Source organism: Rhinolophus sinicus, chromosome 7 (assembly GCF_057876585.1).
Source record: "Rhinolophus sinicus isolate RSI-liver-muscle chromosome 7, RSI-T2T, whole genome shotgun sequence".
NCBI classification, from domain to species: Eukaryota; Metazoa; Chordata; class Mammalia; order Chiroptera; family Rhinolophidae; genus Rhinolophus; species Rhinolophus sinicus.
The window spans coordinates 405,916-430,166 of NC_142507.1; the positions used below are offsets into that span (position 1 = coordinate 405,916).

General features: G+C 42.4%; 1 protein-coding gene across 1 annotated transcript; it reads left to right on the forward strand.

Annotated features, from left to right (window-relative positions):
- The first annotated feature begins 464 nt into the window (after positions 1-464).
- Positions 465-21,170, forward strand: CALB1 (calbindin 1). The gene is made up of 11 exons (XM_019726241.3): positions 465-663; positions 1,125-1,201; positions 5,069-5,143; positions 12,193-12,276; positions 12,381-12,437; positions 15,442-15,519; positions 17,945-18,000; positions 18,090-18,129; positions 18,259-18,312; positions 19,141-19,212; positions 19,547-21,170. Exons 1-11 carry the CDS (start codon positions 585-587, stop codon positions 19,658-19,660), a joined length of 786 nt encoding a protein of 261 aa, XP_019581800.1. The 5' UTR covers positions 465-584; the 3' UTR covers positions 19,661-21,170.
- The last annotated feature ends 3,081 nt before the right edge of the window (positions 21,171-24,251 follow it).

A 24,251-nucleotide genomic window follows, 5' to 3' on the forward strand; every position in this document is an offset into this window, starting at 1 on the left:
TCCTGCTTTCTCAGGTTGGCATGTCATATAATCCATCTTAGGAAACATCCGTGTGATGGCCTCATAACTACAAAACACAATGCTTATTGATATCAATAAATTCAATATCTACACTAATCAGATTGACCTAATTAATACTTGCCAAGCTTTCCCCTGAGTTTGTTCAAACGCGTAAGTGTCTTGGAGAAATCACGCACACACTCACTACAAGCATCATTTAGATGGTTCCAGCTTCATCAGCTTTCCCCTACCATCTGAAAACCAAAACCTCTCCACGTATGTTATTTTACTATAATATTTAGGAAGGAGATGCTCTCTGGAAGAGGCGAATACGGGGGAAGCGAGTGTCTGAGCCAGGACCCCCACCTGCTGCCTCCTACCCTGCAGCCGCCTTCCCGGGAGTGGGGAGGCCGGTGGGCGGGGCCGCGGGCGGGCGGGGCGGGCGGCAGGATAAATGCGGGCGCCGCGCGGCGCGGGCGGAACGGAGGCGCCGAGCTGGGCAGCACCGCGGACAGCGCCCGGGCCGGCCTCTCGCGCGCGCTGACACCCTCGCACTCACACCGACACTCGCGCTCCGCGGCACGATGGCCGAGTCCCACCTGCAGTCACCCCTCATCACTGCCTCACAGTTTTTCGAGATCTGGCTGCATTTCGATGCTGACGGTGACTATCTGCTCTCGTATCTGTCTCAAGTCCCTTGTCCGCGTCCTTCCTTCCCCTTCCCTCCCGAGCCTCCCACCCCTTGACCCCTTTTTTTTTTTTTCACTTCTCCCCCCGGCTCTCAGGCTTACCTTTCGGCTGGCTACAGAAACATCAACTCGAAAGTTCATATTTTGCTTCGATGTTAACCCCCAAACCTTAAACTTCTTTATCTCCAAGACCGGTCGTAGTAGAAAGTGGGGGGAGAGCAGGGATTGGGGACACTGCTCCTCAAAGTTCCTGTGGCCTCGCTCAGCATCCCTAAGCCCCCGAGTGAGGGGAGCGTGGCCTTGTCTTCTGTGGGTTAATCCAGGTCCAGGCAGGACAGAACTTCTGGGGTAGCCGGAAAGACACCTGTCCCGAAGACTGAACAGGGAAGGGACTTGGAGTGGAACATCTGACACCTGGCGCCTCTGTCTTTGCAGGAAGTGGGTACCTGGAAGGAAAGGAGCTGCAGAATCTGATCCAGGAGCTCCAGCAGGCACGGAAGAAGGCCGGACTGGTAGGTTCAAGTTGCAAAGACCGAAAGGGATCTTCAACCTTAAAATATAGATATTCTAACATTTTCATAAAAAGCCAGCAGGCTCAAATCGTTTTCAGGGAATGGAAAGATTTATTGACTGAGAAAGGGGAGAAAGAGCGCCTCTCCAGATTGTGTGAGGGGAAAGAAAAGGAGAGAGAGAGGAAAGGAAACAGAGGGAGAGATGGGGAGACAGACAGGGGATATTTCCTAAGGGGAAAGACAGTGAACCTGAAGTCGGTGCGTTCAAGTACAGCTTCTGTACGTGCACAACTCTAATAGTGTTAAAAGGAAAGTGTGCGTTCGTGAGATCTCCTAGCAGATCAGCATCTGAGACTGCGTTCCGTTAGGTAATTTTTAACTTATGTGCGTGAGAAGTGAGGGGGTAGAAATAACATTTCTGCCCCTTGGTGGTCAGGAAACAGATCTGCACATTATGGATCTTTTTCTATTGCCAGTTGTCATTGTGATATTGATGAGGTTGGAGAGATGAGAAAAGGACCTATCACGACCTTCCTCAATGGGGGGAAAGTTGGAAGACTTGTAACATGATAATGAGCAACAATTTAGCAAGAAAGGTGTTCATTTCTGAAGACAGGGAAAAACCCAAAAGTTAGAAATGTAAAAAGTAAAACAAGTTTAAGAATTCAATGTGTTTTACAAAAGCAAAATGATACTCTGATGGTAAGCAATTAATAGGATCTTGAAAACAAGATATATTACAGTATTTGTAACTTAAGCCATTAGTTGATTAAATAAATGACAATTCTTACTAATTCTGAATGACTTCCTTTGGTCATAAATTAACTTACTAATTCTGAATAACTTCCTTTGGTCAAGAAAAGATGCTGTCAGCATAAAAATAAAATATACCCAGCTTGGAAACATAGATAAGATGATTGTATATAGTAAAATAGGTTAAGAGTTTCACTAAGCTATTGGGATTTATGTAAGACTGCGTTTCTGAAGGCAGTGTTGAATTTGGGCTCGTTAGATGTTCATGATCTTTGGCTTTTCTGACTGCCATTAGAAAGAGTTTATATAACAGATTGTGTGTGTGTGTGTGTGTGTGTGTGTGTGTGTGTGCATGTGTATAAAATTTTTAGAGGAAATATAGGTGTGTCTGGTCCTTTAGCAGATCACCACCTCTAGTATCGTTATATATAATTATAATGTTATTATATACTACATATATATAATTTACTAAAAGAGTTATATTTTTGTACTATCTAAACTGAAAACTGTGTGATACACATCTCTGCACAACATATTCAAAAGAATCCCAGAGGCCTCTAAAATGTACTGAAATGCATTATAGAACTGTCAGCTGCTAAAATCATTGACCAAATTGATTTAAAGCCAGATAGCGCTCTGGGGATTGTTTTATCCAGATTTAATATTATATAAATCTGAAAGTATAATTGAATGAGATCAGATAAAATAGAAAATATTTTATACATTATCTCCACATCCTTGTGTCTTTGACTAACAGAACAAAACCAAGTCTCTTCCTCATTTAAAAAATATATATTTAAAATATCAGGTTGGAAACCCTTACTTGCTAAAAATTTTCAAGTTAAAACCTTGTAAGAGCTTCCAGTAGCCAAACGATTATATTTTAATTTTTCTAGAAGTAATTTTAATATTGAGATGTATTTTTTCATCTTAGAAATTCAAATATTTAGAAGCTATACTTTTTTTTCAGATTTTTCTTTTCCTCTTCCCATTTTAATATTTGTACCTTTTCTTTTGTAAATGATGACTTCATGTTAGAGTTTTAAAGATTTTAGAGCCTAATTATTTTTCTTACTGCCTGGACTCCAATTTTAGAATATTGGAAACTCTGTATTACATAATAACCCAATGATACCAAACCTGAGCACAGGTAGAGGGCCGTAACAGGCTGCTCACTACTTTGATTACTGAATGTTTTTATGGATTATCCATATAGTATTTGGATAGTTAGAAATTTGCATCAAGATCTGGATTGAGAGGCTCATGTACTAGAAAAACAGTTCACTATACTACTGGCACCACTGCTTACAGCCTTTTACGACATTTCTTCTCTTTTTTTAGAGCATAAAGATTGCCCCTATTAACTAGATGTCTCAGCGTTTCAGGCCTTAGGATAACAGAGTTCACTGCATTAATGGAAATATTGACTTGTCATGTGGACAGTGTGACATCTCAAAAATGTGCACGAATATTAACCATAAGCAAATATAACATTAATTAAACATAATCACCCAATATATTTTCTACCCTTTTACAATAAACATGGTATTTAGTCATTAAATTAGAAAGTTTTAGTTTATTATCATCATCATCATGTTTTGCACTGTTTAAAACACATTGTCACCCAGAAAGTTCATAAACTAAAGGTCAAATCTGCTAGTTAAGCCAGTGGTATTATACGGTTTTCAGAGTTAAGGACTGATGCTTTGTTTTTTGTTTACTTTAAGGTATGTGTAAAAAAACATAACAACTTATAGTCCCACTATTGCCACTTTCATTTTCTTACAATTGTTGCTATGGTTAAATTTAAGACATGCAAGTTGAAAGTAATCTACATTAGAAGATTTTTTTTAAAGACACATTATACTTAAATCGCTTAATTACTGTTACGTCAGTTCTACAATATTTACTTTGGTTTATGAAGGATTACGTAAAACTAGTAGTAAAGAATCCACCCTCACTATAGCCCTTAATTTACATTTAACTATATTATTACATTAAAGTATAACCCCTAGAGCTGACGTGTGGTAGCTAATACCCCCCCTCTTTTTAGTTAGGACAAAAACCAAGACCATAGTGCACTTTCCCAAGGACACAGAGCAGGACGTGAGTGAGGGTTGAACTATTGTAAACAGGCTTCAGTTACTGCAACAGGACTGCTTGAAACTGGCTGGAGACCCAAGGGGCACTTACACTCAACCTCCTGAATACTAGCTCTGCGTTCAGATCGTTCGTTTATAGCTTGCAGCTCTCAAGTCTGACAATATAGGAAGAGGTTATGTAAGTAGTAGAACAGACTCAGGGGGAACCCAAATGAGATGAAAGCACTCACCGTGTCACTCTGAAACGTGTCTTCCTGCACTAGAGTTCATAAGAGAAAGAACATCGTCTCAGGAAATCAAGAAAACAAGGAAACACTGGAAAACTGCTCCCTACATTAATCTTGCAGGCAAAGACCCTAAACATATATAATAAGTGGCCTAAAATAAGGTCATCAGATTCTGTCTCCAATGGCAGTACACACTGGTGAAGCTGGTTTTACATCTGACAGACATTTTCGGCTATTTAACTTCCCTACTTAATTAATGAATATCACTGTGTGCTGGAAACACTGCTTAAAAATGAGTCACTCCTCAACGCTCCATAATTTTTGCTTGTCCAAACTGAAAACATACATTATTACCTTCCATGGATAAAAGATACTAGAATAAGGACAATTAGTGCAGCAATATGAAAGAATCCTTCCTGAAGCAAGCAGTGGTTAAAGTCCTTTAACACTGATCATTACATTCACATTCACTAAAGGTCATGAACTGAATAATTCTGACTACATTTGAAAGGATAGCATTTTCTCAAAACTAATAATAGAAGATAAATCATGATTGATTCAGAAATGATAATCATAATTATAACTCTTTCATTTGAAACCAGCAAATACTATATATCAGCTGTGTCTTTAATTTTCATGAGAATAGTTCATCAGTATGCATAATTCTGAATGGTTCCAATTCCAGTTTTTCTCTGCAATAAGTTATTAACACTATCACAAGCATAATTGGGTTTGGGTTTTTGTTTGTTTTTACAGAATTTTTACTTGCTCTTATATAATTTTAGGAGTTATCACCTGAGATGAAAACTTTTGTGGATCAGTATGGGCAGAGAGATGATGGAAAAATAGGAATTGTAGAGGTAAGAAACATACATTTTTCTGACAGTTTTAACATATGATTTTCACTTGCTGAGTTCATGTGTGGGAGGAAAAATGGCGGCGTGAGGTGAGCCTCTGAGTTGTATCCAGCTCAAACATGGTATAGCAAGGCCCATTCGGAGAGGCTTTGCCTAGGTCCCAGGTTATATCTTCTGGTCAGAAATATAAAATCAAAAAGCGTTTGAAATGAAGGGGATCTAAGAGTTTGCCAATTCCAGAGCCTCGGTTTAACGCACGAGAAACTGACACCTGGAGAAGTGAACTGATTTGCCGTTTAGAGGCCGTGTCGCCAACGCTGGGTCATCACCACCCGTCCCTTTACCTTACCTGCCGCATTTCACTGTGACACCTGCCATGTGCACGGCTCACTGGTTTCTCTGCTCATTTAACATTATAGACTTTTCTGTTAAAACATAAAATTTTTGCAGTCTCTGTGACGATGTCATGGCAAAAAGCAGCATCCTGGTTTCTGAAATTCTGTGTTAAATTTGCCTTAGGATAAACACAAGACGTTAACTACGGTGAGTGGTGTGTTGTGATCTGTTACAGGTATAGGTTCCTTCTGAGTCTAGAAGTTCAAAATGTGGGTGTCAGATCTTATCTTTTCACAGTGACTTTTCTAATTGAGGGCAACTTTTTCTGTCTCTAAATCAAGGAAGCAAACTTTGATTATATATCAATTATTCTACAGTCTTAGATTTGAGACTAAGTGGTCGGTACCTTTCTCGTTTTCCAAATGCTAGTGTCTCGGCTACTTTTTAAAATCTCTGCAACCTATTTTTATCTCTATTTCTACTAGAGAAATTGAGTGGACAGCTTTCAGGAAAATGAATAAGGTCATATTTTAAAATATGCTAAATCATAGGCATAATTACGTTCTTCATATATAACGCTCTTAGTGTACTAGATTGTGAAGTATTCTGGCTGTCAACATTTAGTTATAATTCACCTTTGGTTCCGAGAACTAACCTGGTTTTCAGATAATTGATCTCACAGGACACCTGTGATGTTAATGTGCAATACACTTATTTTTAAACAGCTACTACAGATGGAGTTAGGGAAGGACAGACTATTATTATCTGTGTCATTAAAATATCTCCCTGGAGTATGCACCTTCTCTTTGCCTGTGGGAAACTCATTACTATATAAGGAAATAAATTTATAGTAATGGGACTTACGGACTGACAAAGAGGCCACCTAATAAGATCTGGAATCATGAAGGATAAGAAGAGAACTTGAAAATGATCACAAATGAGATAGGTAAACCTATTCCAAACTAGTTGGAAATTCTGAAATCAGTGTGAATATTGTTGTGGCTATTTCAGAGTTTGGCGTGCTTTATAATTCTAGCAGAGGAAAGAGTGTCGCCTTATATTTAACATATTTCACCTTGAAGGACCCTAACCAGTTGAACATTTATTTGACTGAACTTTGCCAGCAATGCTAGGTTGTACAAGGATATAAATGGCATGGATCTGATTTACACGGATCCTACATTCTTAAAGGACAAGATGGATAAGCCTATTTTGAACCCAGGTTTTCCTTTACATGACATAGTCTAATCCTTTATGAATTAGAATTTGAGGCCATACTTGAATGAAAGGCTGGGGTGATCAGCAGATGTACTGTCCTGGAGATTTGATGAAAGAAATTTCCCCAGAAGTTTGAGATAAGAAACTTTGGAGGGAAGAAAAGTTTCCTATGTCAGGAAAGACAGGACCAGAAGAGGGTGAAGAAGTGAATGAAGGCTGAAATGAAGAATCGAGGAACTTTTACAGCAGTAACAAGGGAACCAATTTACATTAGGATGACATTACACAACTTATAAAGTATTTTCAAATACGTTCTTTCATTTGACCCTCATAACAATAAGCTAAAGTAAGTCTAAATATAAAATAAGGATCTATTTTAGAGTTGGGGAACCTGAGACTTCAATAGAAATGTCTAAAGTCAAAGAAAAAATAAGAAATAAGTGACGGAACACCGGAACCCAGCCATGTTTCTCTAAATTACTCTGCCTTTTTTTTTTTTTTTCTTAAATAGTAAGTATTCTGTGCACTTTCTGCATGAAAAGAAAACCTTCTCAGCTTCAGCTGGCTGCTCATGGCAAGGCTTCAGGCTTAGCCCGTGGGGCCAGGGCAGTCAAAGTGCAGACGGGCATCTGGCCAAAGCACTTGGGACGTGATCTGGGCAGAACTTAGAGATCAGCTGAACAGAAAGAGTTAACGGGAGAGAAGTGAGACACCGAAGAACCCAAGAGAAAGTTCTTATGGACCTTTTTGCTAGATGGGACCCTTGGAAAAAACTAGCCCGAATTCCACATTCTAAGGGCAAAGCAGCTCAAGCCCAGAAGGTTGACTGGTGTTCCCACGGCGAGGGAGTGAGGAAACCCTGACGGGAGACCTGCCTCGGACTCCAGAACTCTTTCCCTTAATCTAAGTTGTCATCTAAGGCTCCGGATGTGGGGCCAAGGTGATTAGTTGGGGAGAGTCAGCACGCCCACCCACCAGATGACAGGCAAGAGAGACTGCCCAGTGGGTCCTTTGAATGTTAAAGCTGTCCCAGTATTAAGCAGCGGTGAAGAGAGCAAGGAGACACTCTGAACATCCTGGGGAGAAAGAAACCAAAAGCTCCAGATCATAAGTAGAAAATGAGGAGAGGGAGCGTGGGCAGTGCCTGATCTCAATGTACCCTGTAGTGTCTCCAGAAAGTTGTATTAAATGAAGCTCATCCTTTGTTTTCAAACTTGACCTATGATGTCACTTGCTAAGAAATCCTATTAGAACATGAGACACAGATGCCAGCCAGTTATGAAGGAGCAGAAAGGCCCATGTCGTCCCGCACCAGTATTTGGTCCCTGCCATCAAGCACTCTGAGCTCTGCTGCACACGGGGAGGATTTGCCTACATGTTACGCCCATTTTACAGGTGACTCACAGCTCATAGTCTAAGCGGGTAAAGCAAACGAAATGCCGGCAGCTCTTCTGTGGGAAACAGACCACACTGACTTGGCTCTAACTCAGACATGCTGTGCAACAGATCAGACAATACAGTAGGTATTTTTTCAGTGTTCTGTCCTGATGAAGTTGGCTGAGATGCTGCAACAACATGCTTTTGTGATCTGGAAACATATAGAAAGAGCGCTTTCTTCTGAAGTGTTTAATTTCATGTTTTTAAATAGATTTAAAATCCACACAAACATAGTTCAGCAACCAAGAGATTGTTAATATGAAGTTAAAACAAGAGTAGTGAAATTCTGAGCTAATTAACAAATATCACAACAGTCAGAAGTTCTTTATTCAGACTAATGGCTCTATTGCACAGAAGGCCTGTTACAATAATTACAGAGGAAGTTGAGTGATTTAGCAGAAAACAGGAATTTCTTCTCTGGCGCTCACATGAAGTGCAGACACTTCCCTTAGCTGGTTGTCGACTCTGGAGTCTTCTGGATGCCGCTTCTTATATAACTTGTCAAATTCAAATTATTCAATTCAAAGAGTCTTAAATGCACATAAGAAGATTATTTGCCCTCCAAATTCTGCACTTGTCATGGGTAGTAAGTGTCTCTAGGTCCCATGGAAGTGCGAGCGCAAGAGGTCAGGGTATAGGTCAGGAAGCCGCCAGGGGGCGCCCCAGCTCCCCGCTCAGGTGCCTTTCCAGAAGAGTGGTCCTCGCACAGTACTGGCTTCATCGCTGTCTCCTGCGCTTTGATGATCTGCCTCCCTGTAAGGTTCTTCCTAGCAGCCACGCAATGCCCAGCAGCGGGCACGCATGCGCCTAGTAGGTCTGAGTCACAGCCCGGCCACCCACAGAGGGTGCCCACCTGCTGCACACATTTGCCAGGGCTCCATGTGGTGCTGGTTGTGTGGAAAGACCAGGCCCCCTGCCACAGGTGGGTACCCGGGGAAGCACACCTTACTTGAGGATGGCAGTGAGGGGCGTTATTCGGAGTGCCCGTGGGATCTACACTCGTGGAAGGGAAATGAGAGGGACACGCTGCCTGACAGTCCCCACACCGGTCAGCGGACCCGACAGTGTGCTCAGGTACTGGCATCACCCTCCAGAGATGTTCCAAGGTTTGAGTGGCAGGGCTGGGCATCATCTGTCCTCATGGGTCAGTCATGGGATGCAGCCTCCTTGGGGACAAACTGTCCTCAGCCCAGGTACTCCCAAAGAGAACTGACAGCCAAGGCCACAGCAACAGTGCCAGCACCTGAAGGGAGCTCCAGATGGCAGGTCACAGTGTCCACTCCAACCCCTCCCCACAGCTCGGTAATACCTCCAAAGGAACACTGTCCCCACTTACACTGACTGACTCTAGACCAAGAGTCAATAGCTTCATTCACGGGCTCAGTAAAAATATTTGCTGAAATTGTGGCAGGTGCTGGGAAAGAAATGGTAAATGAGGCACAGACCCCATCCTCAAGGTCTGCACACACCAGCACGGTGGTCGGGCGAGGAAGAAGAGGCTTGGGGACAGGCCACCAGTCTGACACGAATCCTGATGGCGCCCCCTGGTGGCCACAGCTGTCTGCCTCTCACTCATTCCCTTGCCGTTGTCCACTCTCCTACAGCCCAGGAAAACATTTTGGGGATTCACAAAGGAGCAGGCAGACAGCCCGAGGACTAAGGAATCACCAATAATCTTGGAACAGGTCACTGGACACCTGTATGGACAGCAGTGACCTAGCAGATCTGAGAAAAAAGCAGCCCCGCCTAACACGTGGCCTTGGGCGACGCAGTCTGACACAGAGCTGGAGAGCGAGTGTGCCCAGCTCTGAGATTTGGACACCACGTCTCAACGCACAGCGGGGGGACAGGCAGAGCACGGGCCCTCCATGCTATGACGCACACCTGTGAAAGGTGGTCTCTCCATGGTCACTACAGCCACATCCTATCACACAGTTATTGCTCATTTTTTCATGCTGGTGTGTCTTACTGTAACCTACTATTGCTCAAGGCTCATTTCTAATGCCTGTAAAATAGGACGGTGCTGTATTCAGCTTAACAGTAACAGTTCAATGAAATTAAGAGGCTGAATGTGTGCATATGTATATAAAATAAACCGAGCAGGACCAAACGGCGTGGGCAAAGAGACGCTCGCTCCCACGAGCTGTGAAGGGTGACTTACCATCTCCAGGCGTGACGTGCGGGAGGTCTCTGAACTCTGTGTGAGTTGTATGAACTTTCATTTTAAACAAGGATGGTTCACATTGTCTAACTTTACATTTGGTCACTGCTTACTAGCTCGTTCTTTTACTTTTTCTGTTTTCAGGTATTCAGAGGATTTTGATAAGTAGAATTTTTTAAGACAAAAATCTTTTTTTGTTCAAAACAGTAGACACATTAAAATCCAAGTAATATAGAAAACTGCAATGAAAATAGTAAAACAAATGACTATAAATAGCATTAAGTAGGTATTTTTATGAACTACAATTATCAACCAAACCACACGCATTTCTGTGAGGCCCCTAAGGTACTGAGCGCCCCACGGAGCACTTGGGGGACGCAGACAACAGCCTCTGCCTCCTGACACGGATGGTCTAGGGGGAGGTCCACCAAAAGTTTGCAAAGTGTATGTCAAATACCTATAAATACAGGAAGGGCTGGCTTTGACTATTTCCAGTTTCCTAAATGAACGCTTCTGCTCATGTACAACCAACTAGTGGCTTCTGTTCAACAGAAATAACACGTTTTCTGACTGAGCCATACTAAGTATTCGAATACGATATTTGGCCCACCCCTTACTTTTACCCTCACATGTGGTGCCTAGAAACTGAATGGTTCCAATTGGAGATATTATTTCAAAGATCTAAAAACAAGGTAAGTTAAAGGACATTTTATGCAGGCATAGAGAAGTTGAAATTACGTGCTGTGCGGTAGAATGATACATTTTATATCACGTTTTAAAATTTTTAGTGGACTTAAAAGCATGAAATGTACAGAAAGTGTGACAGTCTTTTCTATAATTTATAGAACTTAATTTTTGAGTTTAATCTAGACCTAGGGTCTTGGTCTGGAATGCAGGGACGAGGGTCCCTGTCTGCATTCGGGGTTCCCCAGCTGTGGAAATGGGAGGGGACGTGATATGGGCCTTTAATGCGACGCTGTGGCGATTCTAACAGACGCTCAGTCCTTTGAACCCAGAGCATTTAGGAGACACTGGATGCTATTTCAACTCCCTATTTTAGTGATGAGGGTGGAAATGGCTGAGGGAGTTGCCAGGGACCACAGCTAATTAGCAGCTGCGCCAGGAATAGAATCCGCGCATGCCATGGGGCCATCAATCCAGCTTCCTCCCTCCCCGCACATGAGATATAGTTATACTCATCTTAAAATGGGAGCCGGAGCCCTTTTGCTTCTTTTAACGAAAGGAGCACTGAAGTTATGAAATGAGACCTAAGGATGAATGTCATAGAGTCCGAGATGGAGCTCAAAATAAGCCCAAGCTCTGGACTCCAGTCCCGGAAGTGCTTTTAGCAGAAACCAGCCATCTGAGAACTGGTCTTCCCCACCTGCCTCAGTTTCCACTGCTCACCACAAGCTGTCTTTCCACCTCTCTCCACCGCCTTACAGTTCCCTGTCTTTGGTCATCTCCCCTTGTGTGGTTAGTAGGTTTCCTCCTCTGAATGGGGCTGTGCTTTCCCTGCATTTGTGTTCCTCCCACATGGAATGTATGGCCCAGTGCCCCGACCCATGTGCCCTGAGATGAGCAAGGCTGCTGTGCTCCCCAGAGCAGAGCAAGGGGTCCAGCCACCCATGTCCAGCAGATGAGCAGGGCCCAGACGTCTGGTATCCGAGCTCCCTCTGCAGGCCTGCTGCGGCACTCCACTGGCCGGCCCACCGGGCACCCATGCCTGGGCCGCAGTGGCTCTCTAGGAACAGAGCTGGGTGAGGAACTGGGTGGGTCCTAGGTCTGTCCTCTCCCAGTCTCAATGGGCAATGGACCGCTCCTGTGTCCCAGACAGGCCGAGCGGTGGGAATGCCCGACTTCTGCTGGCACTTATGACAGCTGTCTGGCTCTTTTGCAGTTGGCCCATGTCTTGCCCACAGAGGAGAACTTCCTGCTGCTGTTCCGATGCCAGCAGCTGAAGTCCTGCGAGGAGTTCATGAAGGTACGCAGGGCGGCTGCCCGGCACGGCCCACAGCGCTGCGCACAGTTGGGAGATCGTTGGCTTTCTTTAACGTTCTGCTTTTCCTTGTCCCAAATTACTTGCAGACATGGAGAAAGTATGATACTGATCACAGTGGCTTCATAGAAACCGAGGAGCTTAAGGTAAGCGGTTAAAACTTGTGCTGCTTTTCCTTTCAAACACAGTTATCAATTTCATAGCTTTTTGAAAAAATTCCACAAAAGAAACTAATGTTGAGCAGTGGAACATTATCACCCACTTTCCACATCATTAATGAGGCATCAGATCAAAAAAGGAACTTCAAGTACTTCTTGAAATTCTCTTCAGCAACACAAGAAATTAGCATTTTCTGTGGTGTACACAAATTGTTATATAAGACAGATAGATAGATCGAATGATAGACTAAGCTGAATAGGCCACTCCTTTTCATTGAAATTTGACGTTTTAGTTCATAAATTAAACACCTCTATAGATTTCTCTTTCAAGAGAAAGGAAAAGAAACAAGGCCTGGACACCTAGTGTAAGCTGGTACTTCACACACACCACCTTACGTAATGTCCGCCTGAGTTCTGCGACATCAGCATGACCCGTGAGGAAAAGCTAAAGAGAAGGGAAGCTGTGCGCTGAGTGCCCCAGGAGTGAGACCCAGGGCTACAGTGGTCAGACCCAGGGTCGTCAGCCTCCAGGTCCCTAGACGGTCCCGCACGCTGCCTGTGGTCAGTGACAATGGGCTCCTTCTGTGTGAGGACACCACGCAGCCAGACTGCTCAGAAACCGAGTCTGCAGACGAATTTATCCACTCACACCTCACAGACGTACAGAGGAGCTAGCTGGTGAGGAGGAGGAGGGCATAAAAGGAGGAGGCCAGGAGATTTGAAATGCTCTTTCTTCTGGACAAATCTTTGTATCATTCTGAGTTTTATACCTTTATGATGGGGGTAATAACACCACCTTCCTCTCAGATTTATTGTAAAGCTCAAGTAAGATGTTGCTTGTAAAATACAAGGAGCTTGTGAAATACAAGGCACAATGAACTATGTTATTCCTGAGCTCAATAATTTACGAGCCTTTCAGAAATAGAAAAGAATCTTTCTCTCTTGTCCTTAGAGTGACCCCAAGACTTCTCAGAAGACCCTATTTTCTCTGTCGTAAGGATATGGTGACTACAAGGGAAGCAAATTAATATTTATTGAGCGCCTACTATGTGACAGGCACAGTACTAGGTGCTTGAACTGTATTTTAACATTTAATCCTTACAGATAATTTTCAAGGCAGGTGTTATCATTCCCATTATACAAACAGAAATTGAAGTTCAGAGAAACTGGATAATTTTTCAAGATTACGCAGCTGCCTAGGAGAAGAGCCCAGATGTGGACGTAGACAGACTGTGCAATAATGCTGAGTTTCATCTGGTTTCTTCTGGTTTTCTCTGGTACTGGAGACCTGCCTTCTCTGCCGCGGGGAGATGACAATATAAACAAGGTTTCCTGGCCATGGCTGGCATGGCTCCAGTCACATACAGTTTAGAGATGGGACGGGGACAGTAGCACCACTGCAAAATCACTGAGAACACATTTAACTACAGCCTCTTGGCAATGGAAACATTTTTAATGTGAAATCACCATAAAACAATGTCTTTAACAAACTTGCACCTCAGCAATGTAGATCCCACAAGGGGACAGTTAAGCTACTTTGTTTGTACCCTACTGAACCAAAAAAATTCTTTTGAAAATTATTTCAAGTTCATAATGAAAACCTTAGCTCATTTCCAATACTGACCTCAAAATACTCTAACGGTCTCCTTTGTTCTAAATTTTATTCTCAGAAAAAGATTCTAAATAGAAGTACTCCTCTCTGGGGAATTTTGGAGATAAGTTGGCATTCTTTTTTAATGGATCTTTCAAGAAAGCTAATTTTAAGATCTATAATAGAGTAAAACATTGCTTGCTCTCAGACACGACTGAATCTCAGCGTCCCGAGGTTTCTCCCAGGCTATTTCTGTGACCACCATTTTTGTCTCTGATGAGGATTTTTAACCCAATTAATCTCTGACAAAAGCCTCCTAAGACTCAAAAATAAAATTCAGCCTGAACAGATAACTTTGAATTTTCCACATTTCACTTTGGATTTGAAGTGGAATGTCTGAAGTGAAAGTGAATTTATCAGACCCAAAGAAGAGATCTCCTCTTGTGAAAAGAATGAAGTGACAGCAGCCCAGCAGGGCTGGGACATTCGGGGGGACAGACATCGCAGAGCGAAGCCACAGTCCTGGGATGTGTGAGCACGGGGTCTGCCCCATTCCCCACAGCGTTAGCTCACTTTCTGAGAAGATGAGGACGTGCAAATGACTGGCACTAGACAAAATGAAAGGCTACGGACTTACACTGTTGTTTCTGTGGCAAATTGCTGTAAAGCTCTGATTTATTTCTCTGTTAAAAAAACTTAAACTTACTCCTGAACGCCAACTGTCAAATTAATAATCACCTTTTTCATCATTCCCACATTCATGTCTGTGTTAATATGCTCACATGTCCTTCAGAGGGGGGATTTCATCTGCTGTGGCCCAGGTGCTGTGGACCCTGCCAGCCCAACGCTAACCACTGGGCTGCCGCTGAGATGAGCAGCAGACACATTGGCCATCAGCTGAGGTGGAGATACAGCCATGAGGGCAGGACACACTTGAAATTAGGGTCGAATCTCCATGTGGTTCACTAGTAGTTTCCCACACACAGCATGAGGGTATAGAGAAGGGCCCTTACGTTCTTGCAGAGCCACATGAGTCTGGCTGAAGGTATCATTACCTAGAAATGCATCCACTAGGCTGGCTGCTTTCACAAGCGTTTGCTCAGATTCCTACACACAGTGCACAATCCACATACTCCTGTCACTGAAATCAAGAGCATAGTGTGGCACAGACTAGGGCACAGCAAGTCTCAGCGAAAGGCAGGCATCCTACCTGTCAGAGGCAGCGTCTCTGCTGGAGTGCCGGGAGGACCACGCGGTTTGTCTCCCTTCTAAGCGCCTCACCCAGTTCTACCCTCAGAGGCTTCTTTGCACGCCTGGGATGTTACATTTCTTGGCATGTTGAAGTGGAAACAGACTGGGTGCTATTGATGAAGTTTATCTGAGTGTTCTCTGTTTTGACAGAACTTTCTGAAGGACCTGCTGGAAAAAGCAAACAAGACTGTGGATGATACAAAACTGGCTGAATATACAGACCTCATGGTAAGACTGATCCTGAAAGGGCTATAGCCAGTACATCCTTACTCATTCCCACAGCTGCAGAGGATGAAATGATGTGCTGTGGGCATCGCATCACATAGGTATCATTTCACATGGCAAGTCAAATACTAAGGATGCTGCCGCCCTGTGAGGCTCAATGCTTAGGCCTGGGCTTCAAAGCTCAACACCAGAGCACTTCCTTTCTGTGGAGCTATGAGTTTTTATCCACCGAAAGATCCCTTGTTTTTCTTACAAAGCCAGTGTAATTATGTCACTAAATTATACAACTTATACTTACGTAAGCTCCATTACAGATACATAAATTACATCAGTAAAACTTATTTATTATAGAAGTTCTGAATCATTTATCATGACTTAGGAAATCACAGATTTTGTTAGAGTTTAAAGAGAACCTCTAGCTACCTTACTCATTGAGCGACTAAATATGGTATTTCCTCCTTCCTTTTGATTCTTGTTACTTTGGAATACTGCCTGGTGGGTTGAGTGAAGAAATACAAATACAGCCTTATCCCCATGCTATGGTAAACAGTGCGGCAACATCTATTGTAGGATGCTGATCATAGAGCCAAGAAAATGGCTTTTCACATAGGAAGGCACTTAATGTTTTAGGGATGAATGTCAAATAAATTTATGAAGTTCCAGATACAGTAACTCCATACCCATGAAGTTAATTCATTTCCAGTGGGTGGTTTGCTCATTCTGACTCATTACAGCATCAAAACCATGAGGAAAAGTCTTTGCTGAACTGATTAAGCCACGGGCCATTAGTTTGGCAACAGTATTTTAATTGCTTATGTTTTTAAATTCAGAAAGTTCTATTATTCAGATCAGACGCATGTTTATACGTACATGCTTTAAAGACTGTAAAGTTACAGGAAATTCCTATCTCATGGATTTAAATACATAACCTATAAGCCACAAGTGTATATTATAAAAATTGTTACATAAGAGTGATAAAGAAGTTAGACTTTTTAGTTACCCTGAGAAATAATTTTATACAGGGTTTGATTATAGTTGATGTGACTGAGGTTTTCTTTCAGCCTGTCAGCCTACTTTTATGTGTGTGTGGGGGTGGAGTCGGGGGAACAACACTAGAACTTAACTACTGCTTTATTCACTATACAGTGATATTTATTAAAAGGAGGGCTAATATTTAGTTTAAAAAAAAATCAAAAAAGTTTTCACAGTAAGGAGGTGTCCTCATTACATTCCACTTTATCACAGCATCAGCATATAAATGTGTCACGGTGGGCAGATCGAAACACCAAATAACTTTTGGGAAATGGACAATAACCTACATTTATCAATTTTCTGTTTTGTGCCAATCTTTAGGGATATCTATTTAAAGTAAAGACTCCTTTCCAGGTAGAAGTTTGAAGCAGCCTTTTTAAAACCACTCAGATGGGAGTTGTCCCCTGTTGGATTGGCCTGGCATATCTGATTAAATATTGTAAACCAGTTCAAATCTGGGAAGCAAATTAATCAAGAACTAATTAAAATTTAAATATATATGTGGAGAAATATTTCCCTATGGGCACTAAACTGTGTGATCTGGTGTCCAGTGTCTTGGTAGACAGTGTGACAATATTAGAACTTATAGTCAATGAATTATAAAATGTGTCACTACCAGACCCTGAATCTGCCTCTGACTCAGAGTTCTGAGAACAGCTCAAACCATAGCATGCCTTCATTTTCTCCTTAAAGAGGCCTCACTACACCTATCTTCGTTATGACCCTGAGCATATTCCTTCCTTTATGAACAAAAATAATGGTTTTCTCATATTTAATGTACATATTTGATACATTTACTATATCCCATCCATAACCCTTCTAATTAATATAGTACAGCAGCAGTTGCTAGTTTCTAACAGCATGCCTTCCTCCCGGGGCAGGTGTATAAGTGTTTGTACTGGGTATGTCTGGTGTGTGACGTGTACTTACGTGCACTGGGCAGGTAGGGAGCTTCACAGAATGTGTGGCATCCAAGAGTTCTAATCTCCAAGGATTTATTCATAGTATCTGCCCATTGCTCCTGTGTGTGCCCTGCTATGCTCTAAAAGAGAAAAACAAATTAAATATTTATTTTCGTATCTTTGTTTGGAGAATCACGATGTGCTATAATGTACTGTTAGACACCGTCTCTCCACATCTTGATACATATACACACATATTTGCAAGAAAATAGTCTAGAAGCCTTGATAAGATCACTGTTACTGTTCAACTATTCTAAACTGTTCTGAGAATCTCTGGTAATGACACAAGTTATAGAATTGAAAATTTGCACTGAAAGGTTAATAAATGCTAGCTTCTAGACTTTTCTGTAATTGATAACTTGAACTGCTTTATTTTGAATTTCTCCTTCAAGCAATAAATCGTTCAATGGCTACAATGACATTTTGTCTTTCAGCTGAAATTATTTGATTCAAATAATGATGGGAAGCTGGAATTAACTGAGATGGCCAGGTGAGTTTAGGGACTGTGCAAATATTCTTATAATAAGCTGATCCTTATCAAAAATTTAACCTATTCATGTAATGTTTTTCTCTCAAAAGGTTACTACCAGTGCAGGAGAATTTTCTTCTTAAATTTCAGGTATTTCTCTTTTTCTCTAGCATAAATACTACTATCCTTGAAAAGTTAGAGTATGGGAGAGTTGCCAAGAGAAACACGATCAAATACGATAGCTGTGTTTTAACCTTTGTTCTCTTCTCTATCATCTAGGGAATCAAAATGTGCGGGAAAGAATTCAATAAAGCTTTTGAGTTATATGATCAGGTAAAAGTTTGCTAAGTATAATTCTTTAGAAGAATTTAGAAAATAGTGACTAAGGGAAAAATCCTCAAACTCAAGGGTTTATTAGAAGCAACATGAGCTATTAAAATTACCCAGCTATTCATTTTTCTCATAGGAAACATATTGTATTATGTCCTAAATTAGGCAAATCTTGATTCAAATCCAAAGCTACGACTTACCTGCTGTGAGGCTTTGAATAAGACACCACACTCCTCTGAACCTCAGTTTCCTCACTCTGTAAACAAGAGACAATACTACCCACTCTGCAGGTGGGATGCGGATGAATCTGGATAAAAATACCCAGCAGATCCCCATCCCCCAACCTGGCAGATGGTAACATGGTGTGTATGTAAAGGCTGTTTGTGAGGTCACTAGTTAACCTCCTTTATTTGTTCTAACTTCTCTCTCCTGGACAAACCAGGCCTCTGTGGGCTCTGCCAGCATCCGGTGTGACACTAGGCCCGTCCCATGCCTCCCCAGGCCTCCACATCTCCACTCATATGAACACATTGGTGACCCTTCACTTCAGCAGGAGGTGATGTGAACATGCAGTGACGTATTAAATGTGAAAGCACTTCGAAAAGTTCAAAGTGTTTTACAACTGTAAGGTGTCCAATGAGAGGCAATTCAGATCCACTCTGGAACTCTGGAGCAGTTAGAAATGTTGAGGGTCTGACCTAAGGCGTTAGAATACCTGCCCAGGAGGGAGGCAGGAAGCACATTTTCTAAGGATGTCAGTTCCTTCCATTCCGCTCCACTCCCCTCCCTGCGATACTGTTGGTCGTACCTATTTTGCTTCTCCTCCCTCAGGATGGCAATGGATACATAGATGAACATGAACTCGATGCTTTACTGAAGGATCTGTGTGAGAAGAATAAACAGGTAATTAGTTACTGAGCCACTTACTTCTTAAGTAGATTTTATAGATCCATCCAGAAGCAACCACACATCCGTTTTTGGAAATTTACTTTAAACATTTATAGAGAAGCAGAAGTAGATTTCAGTTCTTATCCTGATTTGGTACCGGCCTAAATCAGTGTAACTGGGATCAATAGATTCTAAAGACAACCTTATGACTCTTCACATTTGTGTAAGAATGTAATCCAGCTCTTTTCTTAATGGCTTGAGCAGTTTCCGTGTCCCATTTTATCCCGTGGCCATGGTTACCTACCTTCCATGTCTAACTGGACCACAATGCCATCTGTGTTCTGTGTAGGATCTGGATATAAACAACATCCCCACATACAAGAAGAGCATCATGGCCTTGTCGGATGGGGGCAAGCTGTACCGGACAGACCTCGCGCTCATTCTCTGTGCTGGGGACAACTAGAGTTGGTGACCAGGGCCACTCACTGCGATACACTGTATCTAAAAAGTAACTGCACTATAAGGGAGTAGGCTGTATTTTCTTTTATATCTGCAAATTTAATTACGTATAGATAACTGTCCAGGGTGTGTGGCACAATCTTTTCAGCTTGTTTCTATACTGTTCGTAATGTACAGCTTTTGTAACCACATGACTGAAAAGGAGATTGTCTATGCTTAGGCCAGTCAATACACCCAATTAAAAAAAAACAACCTAACATATTCTTGCTTTCATAAATATAGCTGGACAAGATTTCCCTAAAAATTCTACCAGAACTAAAATTCTAGTCTCTGATGTATAAATGCACATTTTTCACTGAAGCATTATTTCAGACAATCATAGGTCTGTTCCACAAAATAGTTCTATGCTCTATTTCCAATTATTAGGAGGAAATGTGCTTTTGCATCGAAAATACCAAATGTCAATCAATAGTTAATTGTGGCTCTCTGAGGTTAACAGTCTCACCAGACAAGATTTAGTGAATCAATCAACAACACTTCATGCTTGAATCCACACCCATCTACTGGTTCAAGCTGATTTGACAAAGAAAGACAGTGCCAGAGGACGCATAAATCTGTCTGATTCTATGTCTGTTATTTCCAACAAGCCCACTGTCAGAGTATAACCTTAACCCATTTTCTAAACTGTTTTCGTGTGTTGCAAATTATAGTTACTCTAGTACACTGCTGTTTTTATGTCTTATTCTGTGTAATCTGATTAAATTATATAGACCAAGTTTCCTGGTGTCTAGTTTGCATACTTCCTGTATTTTCTTTCTGTGTGGAATTGCTCATTTCCACTGAGAGTATCTGCTGCCTGTGAAAATATTTTTTTCTAGCTATAACTCTATTTTTTACTACATAACTGAATTTTAATGTAAAATTCATAGCCCCCTGACTGTTGAATGTTGTATTACCAATAATTTTGTGTATTCTGTGAATTCTATATTTCATATTGAGATCAGCACTCAAAATAGTTCTATTTCTATCTACAAATAGTTTCAAATGAGTTAAAAATAACATCTGAAGAGAAATGCTATGGTAATCATTTATCTTATTTATCAAGGGAGATTCTCAAACATTCTTTTGACCCCCACTCATGTCACAGTTTCACCTATTTGTAGCTAGACCATCCCATTTAGGTTACAGTGGTTGGTGATTTCTGTTCTGATTGTGAAGAAGGAAGCTATGAGAGACGTGTCTGTGTGGAACTTATCGTAAGCGCCAAAGGGCTACTGGTTCTGCATCAATTTGAACGTCAGCATTCTACCAGTTCAGGACTGATTTTCTCAGTTCATAGAAATGACAATAAAAAAGTGAGGTATCTCTTTCCCCCAAGAATGATCAGAAAAGAGATATGCCACAATGTTTATGAAATGATGTGAGTGTGGTAGACTGGCGTTCCTTCTACTATGTGAATGGAAGCAGTGACCTCAGGCTGATCGAACTACTAAGAATAAAGAACATTACTCTAACCTCTTGTATTTTCGTTTCTTCCTCAAAAAGTCAGGGGGCATATAACGCATGATCAATCCCGGTGGAGATGTAGGATGCTCAAATTATTTCAGCCTAAGAAACCTAAAACAAACTTAAAGCTGCCTGGTTGTGAAGTATTGATGCCTCATTAAATGAACAGGTGCCTCTGACATTAAGATTCATAAAGAAATGTCAAAAAAAACCCGACATATCAAATATTTTTTGACCCAAGTGACATGAACTATTTCTTCATCAAAGATCTTCTCCAGAGGAACAGGAGGAACATAGAGGTTTCCTACATTTCATCTGTAGGGCAATAGCTATTGATTGTTACCGTGACACTGTCACCATGACAGCGCGGAAGGAGCCCAAGCGGACGGGCCTGCATCCGGGCCTTCGGTCCCGGGCCAGCAGCGCCGGCTCCCGGCTGGGCGTTCAGTCCTGGGCACCGTCCGGGAAACCAATTCGGTAACTGGGCTGAGTCGTCACACTCACATGTAGTGACAGGCCAGCCTCCTGGGGCTGACGGTGACGAGTGCACCCTGTCAGGCTGCCACCTCCCAGCGCGGATGGTGGGCGGGCGACGGCCGACAATCCCGGCAGCGCCCCACGCTCGGAAGGACCGCTTACCAACCAGCCACGAAGGAGCGGGGCAAACTGGGCTCTACTCGGATGAAGGCCGCGTCCCCAAAGGGCAGCATCGGGGAGGCCGTGCAAACGCGTGTGGGGGGGCGGCGGGCGGCGCCGCGGGGCTCGTCTCAGGCCCCGCGCGTTGTTTGCGCCAGGCCTTCGGTCCGGCACGCGCGCCGCCTGCGCCTGCGCAGCCTCACACCTGCCTCCAGGCTGTGCCCCGGAAGCCGCTCCGGGGTGGGAACGGCGGGCGGAACCCAGGTTCCAGGGCCCGGGCAGCGCGGGGCGCCCATTGCCCGTGCCCATCCGGGCGGCCTCCCGCCGCTGTGTGGCGCGCAGCTCCCAGGCCCACGCGTCCCAGGTAGTAGGCGTCAATTGACAGAACACAACCCAACAGAAAAATGTGTGAGAAGGTCCAACAGGCGCTCACAAACGAAAGGGTATCTAAACAGCCACAAACAATAAAAGTAACCAACTTTATTACTAACCAGAAGTGCAAAGTAAAACAAAGGAGAGAGCACCACACACTCATCAGAAAGGCTAAAATTAGAGACTTTGAATGCTAAGTACTGGTGACGTTGTGCACAATGGAAACTCTTACACCGGGCTTGGTGGGAGCTTAAACTGAGGCTTCGGGTGAGCCCTGTGGCAGCATCTGCTAAATTTGAAAATGTGCACCTTACAACCCAGCAGTTTCACTTCCAAGTTGCATCACCCTAACAGAAAGCTGTATATATCTTCAAAGAGGATGAATGTTCACAGCAGCATTGTATTTGGCTTAACCCCCAGCTAGAAACAACCCCAATGTCCACCAATAGAACTGAATTGTGGTACATTCATCCAGTGGGGTGTTATGTAACAATGAGGATCCATAAGCAAATCGCTCCCCAAAAAAATGCCAGAAACAGGAGAATACACTTCAAAACCAGCTTAGTTATGATGTGAGAAGTCAGGACAGTGATTAGTTTTAGGGAGAGAAAGGGACACAAGCGAAGCTTCTAGATTCCCAGTGATGTTTCTTACCTGGGAAGTGCTTGCAGTGTATTCATTTTGTGATAATTGGTGATTTGTGTACTTGTTTAAGTCCTGCGTCAATTAAAAAGGTTAATGAACGGGGTAATAAAGGGTTTCAGGAAGCCTGTTGGATGGAGCCAGCAGTATAGAGGACATTCCCAGGACAAAGCAGCAGCTAGTGCAGAGGCTGTAGGAACAGAGGCAGGTGCTGAGGGGGGGCCTGGGAGGGAGGGGAGTGCTTGAGCTAGAGCAGGAGAGATTTCCATACAATACATATTGTATACTCTGTCTTTAAACCCAAGGGTTATTTTACCTTGCAGAGAAATGTAAGGTCTTAGAAGTGAATTAAAGGGATTGTGGTTAAGAATGGATTTATAAAGGTCTAATAATATTTTTATGTTCAAGGAACAAAATATGGTAAATCAAGAACAAAATAAAAGTTTTTCTCCCCTTGGAAGGCTTTTGCAATAGACCTGTATCTCTTTATAAGGACCCTGTTATTGTCTCTTGCTTTAAACTGGTCCAATTGGGCAGGAGGCAGGAGCTTGACTGTGTGACCTCAGGCAACTCATACCTGCCTTAGCCTCAGTTCTCTCAACTATATAAGAAGGAGCTGAGAATAGTGTCTTCTAAGGCTGTTCCAGCTCTAAAATTCTGTTAGTGACTTAAGTTCTCCCTGCTTTAGTTTTCTACAAGAACAATGAAGGGACAACAGCTGTTAATCCATACCCAAAACATTTCCTGGAGGTGTTTTCACACATAAATTGTCAGATGAATGATAGTTACCAATAATCCTCACTTTACTTTCCTGAGTGTTAACTCTTCCATTAGTGCATAGAAGCAGGATGCTTGGAGGAGGTACTGAATGACAAAGTAAGAATTCCGAAGGTGAAACATTGATATGGTTAGAGCCCAAAGGTGGTACATCATAGAATATGGTGACTATCCATCAGTAATGTTTGTTTCTCTTTCAGACTTCCTAAGAAATTTCAATTAATTGATAACGCATGGTCTCTTTTCTGTCCTCTCCATGCTTGCAGGCTTTGCTCACTTATTCATCATTTATAATAACATGTAATAATGAAGCAAACTCTTAAGAGATGATTAATAGGACAAAAAGTTGTACACAAATTTAGACAAATCAAAATTTTATACTACCCGAGGAAGCCACCAATAGGTAAAAAAGCAAACAGGACACTAACAAGTATAGAAAAGTACTCACTAACACTCACCCTAACACACACGTTTGATGGAGTTATCATTTTTATTTATGAAATTGGTAAATAGTTTGAAAGTGAGAATATCCCATTTTGGTAGGTATTTGTTGAAATTGGCACTATCACACACAGCTAGGATATTTTAAACGCATAGAAACCTTAGGAATAACAATTTGGAAATGTACATCAAGGGTATTTAAAAGCATTGTTAACCTTTGA

Excerpts from the sequence above, each read along its gene's own strand:
- CALB1 (XM_019726241.3), top strand. The coding sequence starts at position 585 with ATGGCCGAGTCCCACCTGCAGTCACCCCTCATCACTGCCTCACAGTTT. Across the intron at positions 1,202-5,068 it reads CACGGAAGAAGGCCGGACTG|GAGTTATCACCTGAGATGAA; the intron begins GTAGGTTCAAGT and ends ATATAATTTTAG. Across the intron at positions 5,144-12,192 it reads GAAAAATAGGAATTGTAGAG|TTGGCCCATGTCTTGCCCAC; the intron begins GTAAGAAACATA and ends GCTCTTTTGCAG.